At 35.2% G+C, this 21520-nt stretch overlaps 1 protein-coding gene across 4 annotated transcripts in view; it reads left to right on the top strand.

Moving 5' to 3' along the window:
* BANK1 (B cell scaffold protein with ankyrin repeats 1) overlaps positions 1-21520 on the top strand; it is a 138115-nt gene that overhangs the window by 71982 nt on the left and 44613 nt on the right. For all 4 annotated transcript variants that reach the window (XM_039350712.1, XM_039350711.1, XM_039350714.1 and 1 more), the window contains one exon: positions 1042-1238. In XM_039350712.1, coding sequence (XP_039206646.1) covers positions 1042-1238 — 197 coding nt within the window. The remainder of the gene's footprint in view (positions 1-1041; positions 1239-21520) is intronic.

Raw genomic sequence — 21520 nt, 5'->3', positions numbered from 1 at the left:
GACATCAGAAAGAGCAGGGGTCAGCAATATTTAGCAACCAAATAGTTGGTCTTCATCTACCATGCTTCATGACTCTTTAATGTATATATTTCTTTGAGGGTGAAGGTTCATTCTCCAAGCTTGTGGGTTGGTTTCTGAACATTTCATTACCAGCTAGGTAACATCTTCAGCAGAGTTTAGGGGATGTCAGTGTCAGTGTTCTTCTATTTGTAAGGGCTTCAGGTGTGGGTGTGTCAAGTGAGGATCTGTGATAAGTCTTGTGATGGGCCAGATGTGAGACATCATTTATTTATTTATTTATGAGACTTATATACTGCTTTAAGTGCAAGCACTCTCTAAGCAGTGTACACCAGTAAGCAATGTATATATATATATTTACATTGCCCCCAACAATCTGGGTCCTCATTTTACCTACCCCGGAAGGATGGAAGGCTGAGTCAACCTTGAGTCGGTGAGATTTGAACCGCTGACCTGCTGAACACAGTCAGCTAAAGTGGCCTGCAGTACTGCACTCTAACTGCTGCGCCACCTCGGCTCTTATCAGTGAGTCTTATGATGAGTCTTGTGATGGGGAGGTTACCTCAGGTCAGGTTTATTGGGAGGTGAATTGTTGGTGGGAGGGGGGTTTGTGTGGGTTGATTGAGAGTCGGTGCTGTCTCTAGTTGGCTGGATCCTGAGGGGTTCATAGGCTGTTTGTAGATCAATGTGTCTGTTGATGGAATTGCTTGTGAAGTGCCAGGCTTCCATGGACTCACAAGCTTGGCTGGTAGTAATGTGGCCGATTTTTGTGTTGTTCCAATCGAACTGGTGCTGTTTGGTGTCGGTGTGGGTAGAGATTAAGGATTTGGAGTCGTGGCATGTGACTGTTCATGGATTTTGGTTTTTAATTAACATGATGTTTGTCCCATGTAGAATTGGTTGCAATGGTTAATTTTTTAGATTACATTGTTTCTTTCATCCTTCTGTATTTATTTCTTTCCCTTCTAAAGGAATTGTGTAATGTTTTGTGATATATATGCACATCTTTGTTTCTCAATCCAGATTTGCAGTTAGAGGAACTTCCCACTCTTCTCCATTGTGCAGCTAAATTTGGATTAAAGAAACTTGCTGCACTTCTTCTCCAAGATCCCGATGTCATTCAAGCATGTACAATTACTAATAAGTATGGAGAAAACCCTGCTCATGTTGCAAAAAAGTATGGCCAGAAGGAAATTTGGAAGATCCTTACAGAATTGCCAGTAAGTATCTGCTATTACGCATGAAAATTACAGCCATAATATGCTGTGAAATAAATGGGAACACTAGTTACATTTTGTGAATTTTCATTGTGATAAAACATGCAAAGAAATCTGTGAATAGACAGATTTGTGAATATTATAATCAGATTGATGAAAAATTACATACAAAACTATAAGCATTAATCCTAATGATACATAACTCCTAGAACTAAGGAGAAATTTCCTGATAGTTAGAACAATTAACCAGTGGAACAACTTGCCTCCAGAAGCTGTGAATGCTCCAACACTGGAAGTTTTTAAGAAGAGACTGGATAGCCATTTGTCTGAAATGTTATAGGGCAGCGGTGTCAAACTGCTGGCTTGCAGGCCGGATATATCATTCCGAAACCACACCCACCCCAGCTCCAGCAATGGGGAAAAAGTCGAGATACATCATGATATGTCACATGACATTGCAAGTTTGACACTCCTGGTATAGGGTTTCCTGCCTGAGCAGGGGGTTGGACTAGATGACCTCCGAAGTCCCTTCCAACTTATTATTATTATTTAATTATTATTATTATTAATTATATTATTTCATAATAATTTGATGTTTTTGCTTTTTGAATCAGAAAAAAACGCATAATTATAGAGAATGAAGCACATCATATGACCAACCATTATTTAGATACTTTTTGCATCAATTGCATATTTGATTTTTCAAATTTAGTATTATAAAAATGTACGGTATATTCAAATATATTATATAGTATAATTGGGAGGGATTGTCTTGTTTTACATCATCAAATTTATTCTAAGCTTCATTAAAGGAAGGCAACAAAGTCTTTTTGAATTCCTAAAAGTTGGTATCTGGCAATGTAAAGCAGACATAGTTTCTTTCTTGAAAAAGTATCAGTGGGAATCAATATAAATATATTGTATATAATTTATATTAATATAAATTAATTAACAGGAGGGAAGGGGGAGGGGAGAGGAGAGGGGGAGGGGAAAGGAGAAATAGAAGCTGATATATTACAGTGCATGTTAAATTACATCTTGAAGATGGTTCAACATAGAGTATAAGATAAACTTCTATGATTTATCTGTGTCTGTATAGCAATCAAAGAGAATTCTGATTCTAAAAGTTGAAGTTGAAAATAACTTTGTAAAAGGCAAGCTTTCAGCTGAATCTCCATCATTCATAGATATATCCTTCTGACCAAAGAGATATCCAAGTACTAGAAAAAGCTATATAAGGAAAAACAATTTACTATTTGTGTAGGGGGAATCAAAGCATATATTGGGAAAATCATGTAAGTAACATAGAGAAATAGACAATGTGTGTGGACTAGCAATAACATGCAGAGTAAATCAGCCAATGGCAATAGCTATGAAACCCATACTTTAAAAAAAAAAAGATTCATTTTTGGCCAAAAATTCAACTAAAAATTCTCCAGATAATTTTCATCTCAGAAATAGGATTGATTTAAAACATTTTGTTCCTTCCCTTAGTTCATATGCTTAGAACAATTATAGTTTTTTCTCTTCATAGCATTCATCCTGGCTTGCCAATAAAATGGGGAGGTGGACTTTGGCTGGATTTTTTACTTTAGAGGTTTTTGCCAGAATAATTAAATTAAAAGGTAGAAATATGTGCTACTGCCAAATGGTTTTCAGTAAAGCTGGAAGATTTTAAAAATCATGTTGTAGCAATTTTGTAGTGTTTACTTTAAATATTGTTACATTACATTACACATTTTCACTCAATCTTTTTCAAGGAGAGCTTTTGTATGAGGCTGAACCAACATTCTCAAAAGAGGAGGTAGGAAAAGGCTCAAAGATGAAAATAAATAGTTTCCCCTCCCTTTGTTAGGTGTTTTGCTACCACTGCTAATTTTACATTACAATCCATGTGAAAATTCTGGTAACCAATCTTTTTATCCAAAAGTCATCTGAGAAAGTTAATACATTGTGGCATAAGATATGCTTGTGTGGGGTGGAATATTCAAAGAATTTTCAAAAGAAGGATAGAATTTACCCCACAATTGTTTTTGTTGGGTATTGTTTTTGATTGTGATGACAAAGAGATTATTTTAATGTTAACCTTAATTACAGCGGCAAGGTTGTTAATAGGACAATATTGGAAGAAGGAATTTTTGCCTACTTTGTAGGAATGGTTTCTTAAAGTTTCTTACTTATCTGAAATGGCAAAAATTTCAGCTTTTTTGAAAGATCAATAGCAAGAGAAGTACCTCTTGGTGTGGAAAAGATGGATAAATTTTATACAATATAAGTATGATATAAGAAAATATAATTTAGCTTTTGAATAATTTATATTTAAAGTTTAAGATATTATTTAGAAGTGTAGAATAGTTTTGTTTTTTTTCCTCTTATTATTTTTCTTATTTTCTTTCTTTTCTTCTTTTTCTCTTTCTGTTTTTTATATAATTGAGTTAAAGTACTTAACAATTTGTTTATTGAATGTAATCATATTTGTTTGAGGTTTATTTGAGTTTAAAAGTTTTTTCTTTTAAGTTCTAGTTAACCCTGTATTCAGCTCTGGGAAGAATGAGGGAGGGTTTTGGGGTGGGTTGGGAGGGATTGGGAAAGGGGTTTTTATTGTAAAATTGTAAAAATTTATAATAATAATAAAAAAGAGATGCTTGTGTGGAAGATGGCACCTGCTGGGATCAGCTACCATTTCATTACCTCCCAGAAATTCCATTTTGCTTATATTCATTATTCTAAGAGAAAAATAGTCTCCATTTCAACCTCTATTCAATGGGAAATTAATTGGAAGAGAGCATTGCACAACATAGTATATATGTATGACTATTTCCTAGGTCCAGAGCCAAGAGCCATAGCATAACAGACCTTTAAACAGACCTTTAAGTGGAAGGGATAGGCCAAGAATGATTAAGTGATATAGGCTAATGGAAAATAGCTATTGAACACAGTGATTTAAAAGTGGAAATCTACTTTGAATACATCGAACAATGGAAAACTCTGATACCTATAATACAATACACTAATAAAAAGTAATGTGTTGATTTGTCATGGGGCACCTGAGCCTTCTACTACCCTACAAACTGATCACTTACCTGTGTTCTTCACAACCATAGCAAAGTATATCCAAATCAATGTATATAAATCAACTGAAATATATAAATCCAGGATATAAAATCAAATCAGATCCGCAGATCCTTCTGTACTAGAAATTAGAATGAATTATTATGTTGAAATTCACTACCTTGAAAAATAGCTGATCCTTTTCATCTCCCTTAATTCATTAAAGCTTGAAAAATGCTTTATTTTTGCTAGTTAATGGTAGGGATGTGGAGAAGTAGCTTTTCTTTCCATATGGCCTTGAGCCCAAAAAACAGCTCAGCTTAATCTGCTTCCAAGAATTTTCCATTAGAATTTTAAAGCTGATCCTCAGATAGAGGATAAAATGAACATCAGGGTGCACTTTTTATACTGTGAAATAGTTCAAGAATATACAAAATATTCAGGTCCCCCAAAGTCACACAAGAAATTGGCAGAGGTAGAAAGCCTACCTCAAAAGGAAGCAGGACAGTATTAAGATGTTACTATTGATCAAAGAACAAGGAGACTCGGGTTCAAATTTCTATTCAGTCATGAAACTCATTGGATGACTATATTTCTTCCAGCTTTGAATGTTTCTCTTATGGAAATGAGATAACAGGAAATCACTATGAATTATGTATGCACACTGAGGTTCTGGTCTGAGGGCTCTACCTGCCTTCATATTATTACATTAGGGGCAGCACCACAGAAAGAAAAATTCCCTAAACAGATTTTAAAAGTAGATATGCAACTAAAATAATTTATATTTATTTAGCGATATTAAGTATATACACTTAGTCTGAAATGCTTTGTTTGTTTGTTTTTTAAAAAATGACACAGACTATGAACAAAATTATTTCAGTTGGATATTTTTATCAAGACTTTGCAAATATTTTAATTTTGCAGCTATTAATATAGGTATAGTTATCTATATATCTTCAATAAACTGATGAAATTTGCTATTATCTTTAGCTCAAAGAACAATCTACACCTATAATAACATATTATCAGATTTTTATTCCCATTCATTTGAATCAGTTGTGTCAGTGGAAAAAAAAAACCCTCTATCAATCTTACTTCAATTAAAGTTGACCTGGGTATTGAGATTCATTAAGGAGACTCTGTTTGTGGCCTCATGTGTTATTATGACTCATGAAGTCAGAGCTTCATTAAGGCCATAGCACTACATCTTGTTGAAAATGTAAACCATCATTCAGGATCTAGCATGGACTAGTCAAGGAGAAGGCTCAGTATATAAGTGGAGTTTTTTTATGTAAATACAAGAAGCTCTAATAATGAAAATTAGCTATTGCAAAATCTAGTAATCAAGTCCACTATACAGTACCAGGGTTTAAATCTTACATCTACTTCACCAATCTTACCTTACATGGCAATAGGCTTCTTGCTTGTTTTTCAACCAAGTGTGGAGAGTACCTGACCATGTTCTGTTGAGAGTCCTCTTTGCTTTTAGTCATGGCAATTTCAGCCCTCCACATGTGTGAGCATTCAAAACAGGGCTTTTTCAGTGGTGGCACACCAATTTTCAAATTCCTTCCTGGGTTCATTCTGCAAAAACCCAAAGTTGTTTTGCCATCAACAAACAAATCTGTTTACCAGGTAATTTAAAATATTACTTTAAGAATGAATTGATCCTTACAGTGATTTCATTGCATTCTAAACTATATCCAAATTTGTATATTATTTTTAATTTTGGTACAGAGATGCATTAACAGTGTCTTGTGTACAGTTCATGGCTGTTTCAAGAGAAAGAAATGTGTGTGTGTGTATAGCCAAACAAATATACATAAATAGACACACAATAATAATATCAGCAGCATTTATAAATGTGAATATAAAATTGTTGATCAGAAAAGGTGCTACCAGTCTCTCTCTCTCTCTCTCTCTCTCTCTCTCTCTCTCTCTCTCTCTCTCTCTTTTTTTTTTTTTTGCTACAATAGAGTAATAGCTTCCTTCTGTAATGTCTGAACTTTAAAGGATACTGTTATGCAATCATGGCATGAGACCATTCACCAAATATTATTTATTTTCAAATTAAAGAGCAGTTTTACTCAATAGCACATTAATCTGAGCATACAGGAGAAATTTATTCTAACAACAGTATCTGGTTTTCTGAACCCAAAATACTTCATTCAGTTTTGCAAAATGTGTATTTATGTAGATGCAAAGAAGTGAGGGAAAACCCTCTTATTAAAAATATATACTTTTTTTACAATTTAGCTGCCTAGATAAATATGTACCAAGCAGTACATTAGTTACTACAGTCAGTTGAAGACAAAGATCTAGCTTTGTGTGTAGATGTATATTTTTATATGAAAAAGAATAGAATCCATCAACTAGGAAAATTTTCAGAATATTATATCAAAGGATGAAATCACGAAACACTGCTTTGGTCTTTCAACAAATTCCACTTTGTCAGAAGTGTGATTTTCTTGCAATAGGATTATATTTGTAGATGCATTTTGTGTGTGCTGGACCATAACAATATAGGTCAACATGCTCTTGAATCTTGAAGATAATCTAAGGCAAATATCTTTTTCAGAACTTTTCTTACTTGAAGCTGAGAGATGGAGAGTTAGTTCTATCACATTTTCTATTTTTATGGTCCAGTAACAGTTTTGTTCACACTGCTGCTGATTTCTTCAGTGGTTCTTAGTTCCCTCCTTTCCAGAAAACATTACTACTATACTTGTTCTTAAGGCAAAAAGGCATTATTATTTCTTCTTTGAAAGGAAGATCTCTTTAGAATCGGAAAACTTTACATTTTAGAAAAGAATGGCATGCCAGAATGTATGGCTATCAGACCACCTTCCCGTATACAATACTTTTTAATCAGTAAATCTTGACATTGCCAATTTATTTTTGTCCATTTTTAGCATAATGTCCATGAAGAGTTTCTGATTTTTATAAAAGTAAAAGTAGTAAGTATGAGAGGGATCTTAGAGTCCTAGTGGACAATCACTTAAATATGAGCCCTCTGTGTGCTGCAACTGCAAAAAAAGCCAATGCATATCTCAGCTGCATCAACAGAGGGTTAGTATCAAGTTCACAAGAAGTAATAGTACCACTTTATTCTGAACTAGTAAGGCCACACTTGGCATAATGTGTCCAGTCCAGTTTGTAAAATGATACAAAAAAAGAAGAAGTTGAGACCCCGAAGAGAGTGCAGAGAAGAGCAACAAAGAGGAAAAGAGTTTGGAAGCCAAACTACAATAAACTCTTAATGGAACTAGCCTAACAAATGAAGGGTGACATTAAGGGATCAAGGGTGACATGATAACTATCTTCCAGTACTTGAGGGGCAGTCACAGAGAAATGGGGTCAATTTCCCAATGCTCCCAAGAGTAGGACAAGAAGCAACGGGTGGAAACTCATTAAAGAGGCTCCCACCCTTCTGGCCTTCTGCAAGAGCTTACAGACCTGGGTCTGCCATTTGGCTTGGAGCTCCAATGGGGAGGGGCTTCACATTGGGGGTTTGGTAAATGAATAATAGATTCCACCTTCATCCCTGCTCATCCTGCTCCCGTCCTCCCCCTCTTTTATTCAGGGTTGAATATTTATATCTTAATATTTTATTTATATTGTATAGTTTATATAATTTTATCCTTTTAAATATTATAAACTGCCAACCTGTGGTAAGATGAGCAACCAATAAACAAACAAATAGCTATCCAACCTGGAACTGAGGAGAAATTTCCTGACAGTGAGAATAATTAAGCAGTGGTACAGTTTTTGTCTGGTATTGTGGTGCTCCATTGTGGAGGTTTTCAAAACTAAATCAGACAGCCATAGGGCCAGGATGATATAAGATCTCCTGCCTTCAGCAGGCAGTTGGACAAGAAGAAATCCAAGGTCCATTCCAGTCCTAGGATTCTATGTGTATCTTTGATGCCCTTCCTTAATCAAGCAAGTCAATTTAGCCATTTCAGCGAGAATGACCATCTTCTCAGTCCACTCCACCATTGTGGGTGTTTCTGCATAGTTTAGAATACCATTTCAAAAATCCATTATGTTTTGAGCAGTGTAATGTAGGAAACAATTGAAACTATTATTGGTTTTTAATAGCACTCCATAGTAAATCATAGAAGTATCAGTTAAGCAGGACCAAAAATACTTTTTGCACACTGCCTGCCTGATCTTAAAAAAGAAAATGCATATACTTCCATATTTGCTCTGCTAAACAGGAATTATAATAAAGGTGCAAAGATTTCTAACTGGCTTCCAATTTGTGCAGTAGTGGAGCAGCTGAGGGATCACTGGGCTCTACACCCTGTGGCCAATTTATACCTGCTAGGGGACCCTAAATGGGACTGAACTTTCTCTGCAGAGGCAACAAAGAAGGAAGGAAGTCCTGCTGATTGTGGAGAGACAGCGGTCAATCAAATCAGTTTGGGAAAAGCCCTCCAGAAACCAGCAGGAGAAAAGCTACCTTAACTTCAGAGTCTAGCCCAAGCTACAAGCAGCCGAAGCCCAAAAGCACTACTTTAAGCTGACTGTAAACAACATATTTGGAACTGAGTAAGAACAGTGATTTTCTCTCTTCTACTTGAAAATTCATTTCCTGGGGGAAAAAAGAAAGAAAAACCCCAAGGAGCAAAAAAGCCTCCGAAAGTGAGAAAGAGGGGGATCTTTGCCCCAACCTCCTACAGACAGAAGCAGTGAATTAAACTTTTCAGAGGGAACAGAAATATACTGAAATGAATTGAATATAAGACTTAATTTGGATAAGTTTGAAATTGGTGGAATCTGTTAAGATTTTTTAAATCATGAAAATAGAAGTAAATAATTGTCTATTACTGATGGGTGTTGACATCTAGTGGTGGATGAAAATATACAACAGCAGGTGCTGTATTACAGGGACTGGCAAAGCCCAGAAAAAGATAACTTGGTTTTTGTGATCTTCAATGTCTTAATAACAGAGAACAGCTGTGACAAAAAAGAAAGAAAACATTTTGGGCTATTTACAAAGTGAGAATTATAAACTCTAAAAAAAAATTGACCTTTCTGGATTACAAATACCAACTCAATGGTGACTCTAAAGCTGTCTGCAGAGAAAGGAAAACCCTGATTTTTAGCTATTATGGAAAATCAGAGATCTGCCGAAAGAATATACCAAAAAAAAAAAAAACCCAAAATACTTTCCAGAAGGAGATCTAAACTATTTTGCAACTAATCCGAACAACAATGATCTCAAACAACTAGGAAATTAAAAATAACTTTGAAAATATAAATGAACACATCTCCAATTTAACTTTACAACACAAAAATTCTCAGAAAATAAAAACAGACAACTTAATATGAGAAAGAGGAGAGAGATTTCAAGATGGAACTTAACAGCAGAAGAAAGTATGACTTAACTCAGATGGGAAAAAAACTTACAGGAAATACTGAACATGGAAAAGGTAACCTATACCCTAAAATTACAAAATAAGTTTGAGGACAAGAAAAAAAGATTTGACAAAATGGATTCTGCCAGGAGAACTATGAGAACTTGAGAGACAAAAAATGATAAATAAAATCAAGAGAAGGAAGGAAGGAAGGAAGGAAGGAAGGAAGGAAGGAAGGAAGGAAGGAAGGAAGGAAGGAAGGAAGGAAAAGGCTAAAGTGAGAATTAAAAAATTAGATGATGGGATTTACCAGAGGGAATATTTAAAAATTAAACTTCTGTTTGAATATGGTTAAAGAAATAGAAAAATTTTGGATATAAATGAAGATTAGCTTAAGAGGGATGAACTCCTCAAGTAACATAATATTTTTTTCTTTCTTTTTCCCTTTGTGTTTTGTTTTTTGACATGAGAAATATAAAAATATTGGGATGGTTTATATAAAAGAAATGTTTTCTCTTTTTTCTTCTTTTTTTAAGATATGAGAAATGTAAAAGTGTTGGGTAATTAGTGTAACTAATTTTGAGAAAATCTTAACCAGTAAGAATGCTTTGAATATTGTAGGGAAAACAAATTTAAATAAGAATTCTGTAAACAGGATCTATGACAAGGCAATTAGAAAAGAAGTTTTATATTGATGTGGTTATTATTTGCAGAAATATGAGAAAAATTTCTATATTTAATTGTCATTTATTCAAATAATAAGAACTGTATTAATTTAAGGTTAGCAGAATATTAGTGGAAGAGAAAATCAAGCAAAGCCTTTACATGTAGTATAGAATTACAGAAATTAATTGTTATTGATAGTTTTTTAAATACTTACCCAGACAACACACTGTTTACCAAATATTAAGGTGATTATGTTAAAAATCAATAAAACCTATTTTTTTAAAAAAAATTCTCACTAACCATATGGCTGATAATTCAAGACATTTTGAATTTTGTTCCACTGAAACATGGAACACTCAAAATGTTCTGTTAGTATATTTTAGTATCCTGAGCTCAGAACAAATCTCTTTCCTTTTCGGTTCCCCCAACTTCCTCACTCAAGGATAATATAATATAATGTAATGTAATGTAATGATATGATATGATATGATATGATATGATATGATATGATATGATATAAACCATTATTATACTGTAAAAAGAGAGCTATATCAGTCTGTTATGGCAAAAAATGGTATCTCTGGTATCTTCTTTTCTGGCTAATACATTTTATTATAAGTCAGGGAGGATGCTATCAGATTCCTGTTTTAAATCAGCATAATGAAATTCAGATGAGGGCAAGAAGATGAAGCAATCCTTCCTATTGTTACTCTGGCATCTTCTTGGCACAAAAGCATAAAGAATCAATGCCTAGCAACAACAGATAATACAAATAGGACCAATTTTTCAGAAAAGAAGACACTAGTAGTAGCTTGCCTACTGTGATTGCACATGAATAAAACAGAGGTTTTTATACCATCTCCATGCTTTGCTACTCTATAGTGTGCATTTCAAGAGTACTTGCAGACAGAGATCAAAAGCATCCTCAGTCAAAGGAATCTTATTTGTATTGTATTCTTTCTTCCAACCTCTGCTTTGTTTGATTATCCTGTTTCTTATTGGCAGTTTTGCACTTCTGCTTAATGTCAGTCCCACAAGACCTTATAGCGATTCGTTAAAGTTGTGGTGACATCCATTCTAATTACAAAAAAAGTAATTAGAATGTAGTTCAGGACTTTCCCAGATGTGGCTTGATTGGTATCTGGGCAATAAACATCTATCTGTTGTTTCCAAAGCTGCCAGTGAAAATTGCTTATTGGAAAAGAAAGAGAACATTAGAGTCCAAGAGAGACAGAGAGAATGACTTGTTGATAAAGAAAACGTACAACTTTTATTACTTTAACACTGATTTTAATAGGCAGGTCATTTCAAAAATTGGACAGTACTTCCACAACTCATATCAGCAATAGACAGTCATAACCTGATTTTTAAGCTAAAATCAATAGGAATTCATCTCTAACTTTTGCTACACAATTTACTACTGGGCTTCCTGGCAGAGCTAAACCAGACAGTATTTCCCTAGATCTATCAATACTGAGATTGTAAGGTAAAAATGGATGGGATAAATTCATGTGTTATTTGACTTGAAACTCAATGTTTCTTCTGGGGTGGGAGCCACATGCTTCCAAATATCAGTTGTAAGGGAAGAATGGTGGAAGAAAGGTGTGTCTTTAAACTGTCTACAAGCTTCTGAAGCCATTGACAGAAACAAAAGGCTAGGCCAAGATCATCCTATGTTGATCTAGCATAATAGTAACTGAATGAAGAAAAAAAGCCTTGGAAACCAGAGAACCTCTTCCATTAAAAAAATTGTATTGATAAAATCTATTGCCAATCTAGCCAACTTTCAGAATTAAAATGGAAAGATAAATTAGAGACAGGGCCTTCTCTCTGGTGGGACACAATACATAAACCTCTTTCCAGGCACAGAATCAAAATTTATTTGTTTCTGTCTATGGAGATTCTCAGTCATCCAGGTCATGGTTGTCCCAAAGATGCTTTTTCTTATTTTTCTTGGAAGATATTTCGCTTCTCATCCAAGAAGCTTCTTCAGCTCTGACTGGATGGTGGGGAATGGAAGGATTTATATTCCTTTCAGGCAGCTGGTCATTTGCATTCTTTTAGAGAATCGTTGACTCTCTTTATTTGTTTCCTTCCTTCTTTAACATCCATTAATCTTCTTTTTACATATGCTGACCCATCTGCTATGTGTTTAACTATTTGATTATAATTAGCTGTTGAATAAGTTTTTATTTTATTTCTGGCTTGGTAGTGTTAGATTCAATTGTTATATCAGTCTGTCATGATCCACTTAGTGGTCTGTATTGGGTAGATATAAATATTACACATGAATTTCAGAGCTAAGGAGAAATTTCCTGACAGTTGAAACAATTAATCAGTGGAACAACCTACCTCCAAAGTTGTGAATGTTCCAACCCTGGAGGTTTTAAAGAAGAGATCAGAAAACCATTAGCCTGAAATGGTACAGGGCACGAGTGTCAAACTCGCTGTGTCACGTGACGTGTCACGACATATCGTCACTTTTTTTTTTGCATTGCCAGAGCTGGGGTAGGCATGGCCTCCGCATGATGCAACTGGCCCACAAACTGGCAATTTGACACTCCTGGTATAGGGTTTCCTGCCTGAGCAGCGGGTTGGACTAGAAGACCTTCAAGATCTCTTCCAACTCTGTTATTCTGTTAACTACTACCTTCTGAAGCATACTGGATGGTCAACTGACTAATCAGTAAAGTACTACTTTTCCCATTACACAAATTACTCACATCTGGGTCTGCAAATCTAAAATGTCAGTTAAGCATAAAGACTCCAATGTGTTTTGCTTTGATGCATACAGCAAATGCTATAAATATTCATAAAATCATTTATAATTCTGCCTTAAATCAAGTATTTACTTTGAAGGGTTTTTTTCTCAGTGATGGCTAATATTTTTTTGCATCTGCATAGTTTTGTTTAATCCTTTCTCAATCAAAACAAAATTAATTATATAGCAATTCCTTAGTCAAAAGCTAAAATGGTTACTAGTCAAAATAAATTGTTTAATGTATAAAGATTTTAATTCACACTGATACCTGTATATGTAATAAATGCAAATATAAACTGTTTCACACAATATGGATAATCTAGAAAATATTTGCATGTAAGAGTCCATAACATTTGTAAACATAGCAACCTTCAAAATCAATACAGAACTATAACAAAGAATTATATCTAATATCTATTTGCTTCTCATTGTAAACTTTAAAAAGGCATCTAATTTAGGGCATTAGTACATACAGACATCAAATTATATCCTGAAATATTTGAAAATTGCAATTATGGAGGTTTTAAGATGTATTCTCACAAGTCACTCACAGATTGTTCCAAGCTTCCAGCTTCTAGAGAAAATATCAGCTAACATAAGTAATAAGTAAATATGAACCAGCAGTGTGCTGCAGCTGCCAAAAAAGCCAACACAGTGCTGGGCTGCATTAACAGAGGGATAGAATCAAGATCACATGAAGTATTAATACCATTTTACAATGCCTTGGTAAGGCCACACTTGCAATACTGCATCCAGTTTTGGTCACCACAATATAAAAAAGATGCTGAGACTCTAGAAAGAGTACAGAGAAGAGCAACAAAGATGATTAGGAGACTGGAGGCTAAAACATATAAGGAATGGTTGCTGGAATTGGGTATGTCTAGTTTAACAAAGAGAAGGACGAGGGGGGACATGATAGCAGTGTTCCAATATCTCAGGGGCTGCCACAATGAAGAGGGAGTCAAGCTATTCTCCAAGGTGCCTGAAGGCAGGACAAGAAGCAACAGATGGAAACTGATCAAGGAGAGAAGCAACTTAGAACTAAGGAGAAACTTCCTGACAGTTGGAACAATTAACCAATGGAACAACCTGCCTCCAGAAGCGGTGAATGCTCTAACACTGGAAGTTTTTAAGAAGAGACTGGACAGCCATTTGTCCAAAATGGAATAGGGTTTCCTGCCTGAGCAGGGGGTTGGACTCGATGACCTCCAAGGTCCCTTCCAACTTTATTATTATTATTATTATTATTATTATTATTATTATTATTATTATTATTATTATTATTATTAATAATAATAATAATATAGTTTAGCATCTATATAATATCTATATTATATATATAGAATCATTCATATTGGTATGCCAATGTTTTCATCTTATTTAAGATAATGTTATGCAGATTTATAAAATGTTTAACATTTGCAACACTTTTATCAGTTTATATTATATATTGTTTGGGCAATTTTATCTTGAAGGAGGTAATATGCAACATTAAGAACTGTAACACATACCCTCAACTGGAGCTTTTAATAACCTGCAAAAGCCTGGTCACATTTTCTGTTAAGAAAATTGTGGATGAATAACACGGTGGACATGTAGCAGCTACTATGCCTCAGATTTGGAATATAACCTGAGCAAAGGTCAAGGCACAGGTTGATCTGCTGGGGAGTACATAGACATTGTTCCCAGCTATGGCCCTCTTCTAATCCATTTTTTTTAGACTTTCTAGTCAAGCCAAGTTGCTTCTTACCCAAATAGTACTAAATAGGGTCAGACTTTCTTCACTATAAAATCAGGCTAAAAATCGCCACCAGGATAAATGGACAAACACTTTTTCTTTCTCATGTTCTAATTTCCTGACTAAAATTCTTTCTCATTTTAAAAACATTTTGAAAGTCTCCATCAAGATATACTTTCCTGACTTCTTTCAGTATTTTATATCTGTTTCCCCACAGGTTCCCAACCAAAACAATCCACAGTTCAGTTCTGTGATAGGAAAAGAATCCAGCCCCAAAAGATGAAATAATAATTATCTAAGGTCCCTTAAGCCCTAGCGTGGTATCAATAAATTACAAAGCTTGCTGACTACCACAAAAACTAAGTGATTTATAGCCATCAAGAGTTTAGTATGCCAAACAGCATCATCATGTAACAGGCCTCAGACCTTATGTGGATCACTTTGGCTTCATTTGTCTTACTAGCAATGGTATTATTTCTTCAGCTGCATAATGACTGCATAAAAGCTCAGACATGTACATTCCCCCTGGGGAATCCAGATTGTGAATAAACCTACCAAATTCCAGAACAACTTCTTCTTTTATCAGAACTTTTTGAGGACCTCACTTTAGCACTCATGCTGAGGTTTATTGCAAACTAGTTTAGGGAAATGGACACTGATCCCTTGCATAGAATGTTTTTACAAATGGAAAAAACTATGTAGCTGCCCCCAGTCCACACTCCATTATACTGTATGTCTTTTGGGATGTAATGTAGATGTGGGTCAAATTCATTGATACAAATTTGGTACCACAATGAAGAGGTCCCATGTGCATAGAAAAGCAGGACTAATATTTTTTCCAAAATTCCCAGGCTTGAGCTAGCTAACTTAAGCATGCAGAACACTATTTATACTAGTGCTAAATGCATATATACCAAGAAGGAATATCAGCACTTGTACTAGTTGCAAAATATATAACTAAAGATATTTATTTTTTGTCTCCACTGAGACGTTTTCAGCACAGGAGGTAGAAATGTATAAGTAAACAGGATCTTGAATAGCAAAGTACTTTTTTCCAAGTAAGATCACAGAATAAGCAATTCTCATTCAAGGTAAATAAATTTATTTATCTCTTCTTTTATATAAGATGTGGAGGCAGAAGGAGAGAAAAGAAATAGGCAATTTCTGAAAGTTATTAGAAAGTGAGGTTTGTGAACTTAGTGTCCTTTAAATGATTCCACCATATTGCAAACAAGATGGCTGATGCTGTCATCTTTCAGGGCTAAAACCCACATAAAATTGCTATACTGCAACCTCCTTGCAAGGACTAGCCATCTGGAGCACATGTGGGATATCTTCCATCCTCTCCTTAACTTGGGAGTTTTCAAGGAACTGATGTTCTCACTATTCCTTGGTTGTTGCCATAGTCATCAGTTTGCCATAACTCCCCAGAAATTAGACAGAAGGATTTCTTGAGTGATCTTCTGTATTTGTGAAAATGAAGACTGAGTCCACCTAGCTATGCCTCTTTGGCTAAAGAGTATCCAAAACGTCTTGGAGCAGAGTGAGAAATTAATTTTTTTCTAGTTTGTTTTAGTAACATATTTAAGTTTGAACACATACCTACAATCTCATAAGTAATTTTCCAGAAAGTAAGATTCTTACTCCAAATAAGGCCAAAGTTATCTGTTTTCAAAAAATTGGCACACATTGTACAAATATAATTTTGTATGTTTTGGTGTTAAGGCAGAGACAAGTGACAGCCAGTCACTTGTACAACTTTATCATTAGCAGGACCAATGGCAAGGGATATTTACTATTGTAGTTCAACAAATTTGTAGGTCTACTGGTTCATTATCATTAGCTAAATGAATAAAACTCTGTTGATCAGACAAGAAGACCGTTTCTTTAGAGGTTTCAATATTTTTGTTTGCTTGTTTGTTTGTTTGTTTCATTTGGATGAAACAAACAAATAGATGACCAATTGCAATTTGAGACAGTGTTAAGCAATTATAAACATTGCTATCAGTTTCAGCAGCTGGCAACTCTGAGTAGATGAAATTAGTTTTAATTTGTTGCCCAACTGTATTCTTTAATTAATAAGGAGTAGGATGTCTCCCAAGGTGAAAAAAGCATATGCTGCAGCTCCAAATATTCCCTCTCATCATAATGATGATTTTTGCAGTAGCCAGAAATCAAGCCATTTGTTTGATTCACACAAATTACTGAGCCATGATATGATTTGTTTATTTTTTGATGTAATGTATTGTGCAAACCATGCTATGGTGTGCAAACAACAGAGAACAGTTTAGTGCAATGTTTGAGCCCAGCCAGTTGTGTTTTACTCAATAAAACATGGTCTCTGAGTAAATAAAATCCATGTAACTAAAATATAGCCCTTTTCAGCTGAATTGGGACTTCAGCTCCAATGCTGGATAACTCTTTTCTCAAGTTTCATATTAGGCTCAGTAGCTTTGCAAAATGTATTTCCTTTCTGGATGATCTATTGTTGCAAAGCTTAAGGACGATCTGCCTAATTAAGCAATAAATAACTCTTGCAGAAAAACATGATGCATCACTTTAAAGCTACACATAATTCTCTTAGTTTAATTTGCAAAGCCCAGAGTGAATAAAAGTGAGAAGGGAATAAAGCTGTGTTTTTCTTCCTGCACACAAAAGATATAGGCATAGATTTTTAGAATGTTCTGCATTAAATCATTCACAAATGATTGTAGGTCTTTAAAATACAACATTTTGTACTTCAGATCAACATATTAATGACTATATGGCCATTTAGAAAATGAAAAATGAGACTTTGAATGGGAATTTGACTTTGCTCATAAGAGATTGGCCAATGACAATCTCCACTGACTAGTTCCCAAACAATCAAAAGAAAACACTGGAGAAAAACTAGAGGAATCAATATATCTCAGTAGCAGTGTCTGAGCTCTTTATGTGTGCACCCTTTCCTGCTGATAACTGATAACTGTTAAGTTATGATTTCTTATAGTGTCTTATGATGAAATTCAGGGAACAAATGAAAGGTTGAAAATAGGATATTTCTATATCTGTTGCCCAGCCATCTCTCTACTTCCTAAAAAAAAAAAGTTTTTATCTTCTACTAATCTACTAATCACTGGAGTGAACCTTTCTGCCCTTTTTTTCCTTTGGTAGCAGAATAATCTGAAACCCAGTGAAGGCACGGATGCGGTCTTAAACATTTGCTTTGATTCTGTCCCTAAACACTGATGTCATTAATTATCATGCTTCTATGTACAAGACCACAAATTATTCTCATCAATGGGCACCCTAATATGATTATTTTTTGTGTTATCTGCGTCTTAATAAAACTAACCTTAATCTGTGTACCTCCTTTTCCATACTGTTTCTTTCTGTTACTTGTATTTCATTTAAAACTTTGTGCATTGCCTTAACTAGTTAAATCATCTAACTAATTTTGTTGAAATTACAGATTTGTAGGAAATTTCATGGCTTCCCTTTTATCCTACCCTTATGGCCAAACCTCAAACTTTTGGTTTAGAAAATGGTGAATTTAGGCATAATAAGCAAGGTCAAGAGAACTCACATTCTATAATTGCCTTATATTTGACTGTTATATAAGATCTTTGTTTATAGGACTACTAGTAAAACTTTGCATTGAAAAGAAAATTATATAAATTATATAGTGGAAATCATTTGGGGAGAGGTTGAACAAAGGTTTGTGAATAGGGCTATCATCCTTCCTATAACAACTACATTAGACTGTTGAGACAGTCATCCATCAGTTTGGGGTCAGGAATTATCAATGCAGTGATGATACCTGTTTATGCATCAAACTCTGGTTGATAGTGATGCCACCAACCTAGAACAGTGATGGCGAACCTTTTAGAGAATGAGTGCCCAAACTGCAATCCAAAACCCACTTATGCATTGTCGAGTGCCAGGTGGGTGTGGTCCATTGGCTGGGTGTGGCCAATTGGGTGGGCGTGGCCAATTGGGTGGGCATGGCTGCAGTGGTAACAGCAGACTGGGTGGGACTAAAAAGTTCAATCAATCAATTCCAACTTTGCAAGAACTTTTTTTTCCCGTGAGAAGTTGGAATTGACTGATTAAACTTTTTTTTTTTTTTGCACATGGCGGCGGAGGCCTAAAGTAAAAAGGTTTTATAAAACCCAGCTGAAGGCCTAGGACTGGAGCAATGACTCTGAGTGCTACCTCTGGCACCCATGCCATAGGTTCGCCACCACTGACCTAGAAGCTGCTGCTATCTGAATGGCTCAGGCTCAATGCTAGCAAGTGGGCCAAATACTTGAGTAGCTTTGGGTGTTTGGCCTTTCTAGTTCTAAGAACTTTTCATGTTTCACGAGACTGAACTATACAGCTCAGGATCTGTACATAATTTGGGAATCTTTCTGGACTCTCACCTGCTGCTCATTGTGGCCAGAAAGCTTTTAGCACAAATTCAGTTGATGAGACAATTACGGCCCTTCCTGGATTAAGAGAGTCTCTTCTTCAGGTCTTAGTCACCACACAATTAGCCTACAGCAGTTTATTCTATGTGCAGGTGCCCTTGAAGACCACTCAGAAATTACAACTGGCCTAGAATGCAATATCTCAAAAAGTGTTGATCAATCTTCTCAGTTGAAATCCTGGATCTTCAATATCCATTTGTATGTTTTATTGTGTTTCTTGATTTGTTATTATTATATATTTATTATGTTTTAATTGTATATTGATCTTAGCTGCTTTCAGAAAGATAGATTAAACAGCAAGACATAAGGAAAGGAAAGGTTCTTAAAATGTTAACATTCCTGAACTCACACTGTAATTCTTTACATGTGAAAAAAAGTCCCACAGAGCTGTATAAGATTTATTGACAGGTGAATGAATATGAGATTGCTGCCTTCAAAATCACTATTTTGATTGGGATGCCTATTTCAGACAATTTTTATTTATTTAATTTCTATAACTTTCTGATATGAATATCTGACTCTGAGAAGTGAACAATCATACATTTTGTAGTACAAAAGGCCAACAAGGCTGAAGTTATCCTCAACCCCAGAAGGCAGGGGTTACAGCAGAGAAGACACATTTCCTAGTCCCTGCCAGGCGATATTTCTTGTTAATAGGACCTGTAACATGCCCAACCTGATCAAATTGGATGGGTAGAAACAACTGGGGGAGAAGACAGTGCTGCAGTAACCCAGTCCCAAGCTATGATCGGCTTTAAAGGTGGCAACCTGCACCTTGAATTGTACCTGGAATCGGACAAGCAACTGATGCAGCTCACGCAGTAGCAGTATTATATGTGTTGAATATCCAATACCATTTACTACCTGTGCAGCCACATTTTGTATCAGTTGTAGCTTCCAAATGCTCTTCAAGGGCAGCCCCTTGTAGAGTGTGTTGCAGTAATCTAATCCCATAATCATAGTCCCATATCCTAGGCCATACTGATTGAGCCTGAATAGAATTAAACGTTTGGAAGGTAAGAAGATTTCATATTACCATATTGCTGCTTCAGTGTTTTCCAAGTTAACAAAGCATGCTCACTATGAAAATAGGAAGGGGAAAAGTTAGTCTTTAAATCAATGAATAAACCTTCATAGATGGAAAAGCACATTAATCATAGTTTAACAAACCTGACAGAGATTCCCAATTAAGTAGAGAACCTGTGGAGCAGATGCAGCAATCGGCCCAATGAACCACTTCTAATATCCATCCACTGGTTTAAAATGCACATTACAATAGATTATTGTCAATCCTGTATTATTAGGATCTTTCTCATGTTAACAAATTATGGCTGGGCAAAAATCATGGCAAGAAAACCTGGCATGATTTTTATAGGAGTAAACAGGTTTTGGAAACATAGCCAGAGAGAACCAGTATGTGCGAAATTTTGGTGGAAAAGGGGGGGAAACGAAGTTTGAATCCCTGGTAGTGCTTGGGGTTCTAAACTGAACCTAAATTGATGAGATTAAAATAGAGAACCATCAGTTTGAGAAAGGTTGAGATATAAATTAGAAATATAAAGATGGCTGTTTCTCATTAGCAACTTCAGCTACCACATAAAATAGATGGAGAAAGTGTTTACTGCTTTTCAGCCGAGGGTTTGTTTGTTTTTTTTTTGTAATATGCTAATTTTGCCCATGACAATAATGGGAAGGGAAATTGATTAGCCGATTTCAAGAGTAGCAGAGTTGATGGGCCCTGAATAGACTCTTTTTGGGGAAGACAGCAACTGACTGCTGTGCTGAGTTAATATGTTTGTGTTAGGATTGTGCTTTAAAAGTAGCTGAGGATTGTACAGACATGTATACTGTCACTATGTATACCCATTTCTCTATAGCTGACTAATTTAGTAGCCAAACCATCTTGTTCATGTCCTCAGAGAAATATTTTTTCTCCTAGAATGTCCAGTAATTTAATGTTTAATAAGGCAGAAAATGTGAACACATGTGGAGTGGTTAAAAATGATAGGTGATGAAATCTGATTTAAGGCTGAACTTATGTCAAAGATGCCATAGAAATTCTGCAATAGTATTGCCATTTGCTGATTACGGTGTTAATATTTTTTTTAAAAAAAAAAGCTAATAAGCCATCATCAGCAAAATTACAAAGTGCAAACCTGTAGAAAATGCAGTACACAATTTGATCAATAAAGCTGCTGCTTCTGAATATAAATTATGTAGATTGCTTTCACTCTCTGTTCTCAATGAGGAATTAA

The sequence above is a fragment of the Crotalus tigris genome, unplaced genomic scaffold (assembly GCF_016545835.1).
Source record: "Crotalus tigris isolate CLP2741 ecotype Arizona unplaced genomic scaffold, ASM1654583v1 scf7180000018350.1424685, whole genome shotgun sequence".
Lineage (NCBI taxonomy): Eukaryota > Metazoa > Chordata > Lepidosauria > Squamata > Viperidae > Crotalus > Crotalus tigris.
Note: the sequence above shows the minus strand (reverse complement) of the source record. Positions and strands in the feature narration are given on the sequence as shown.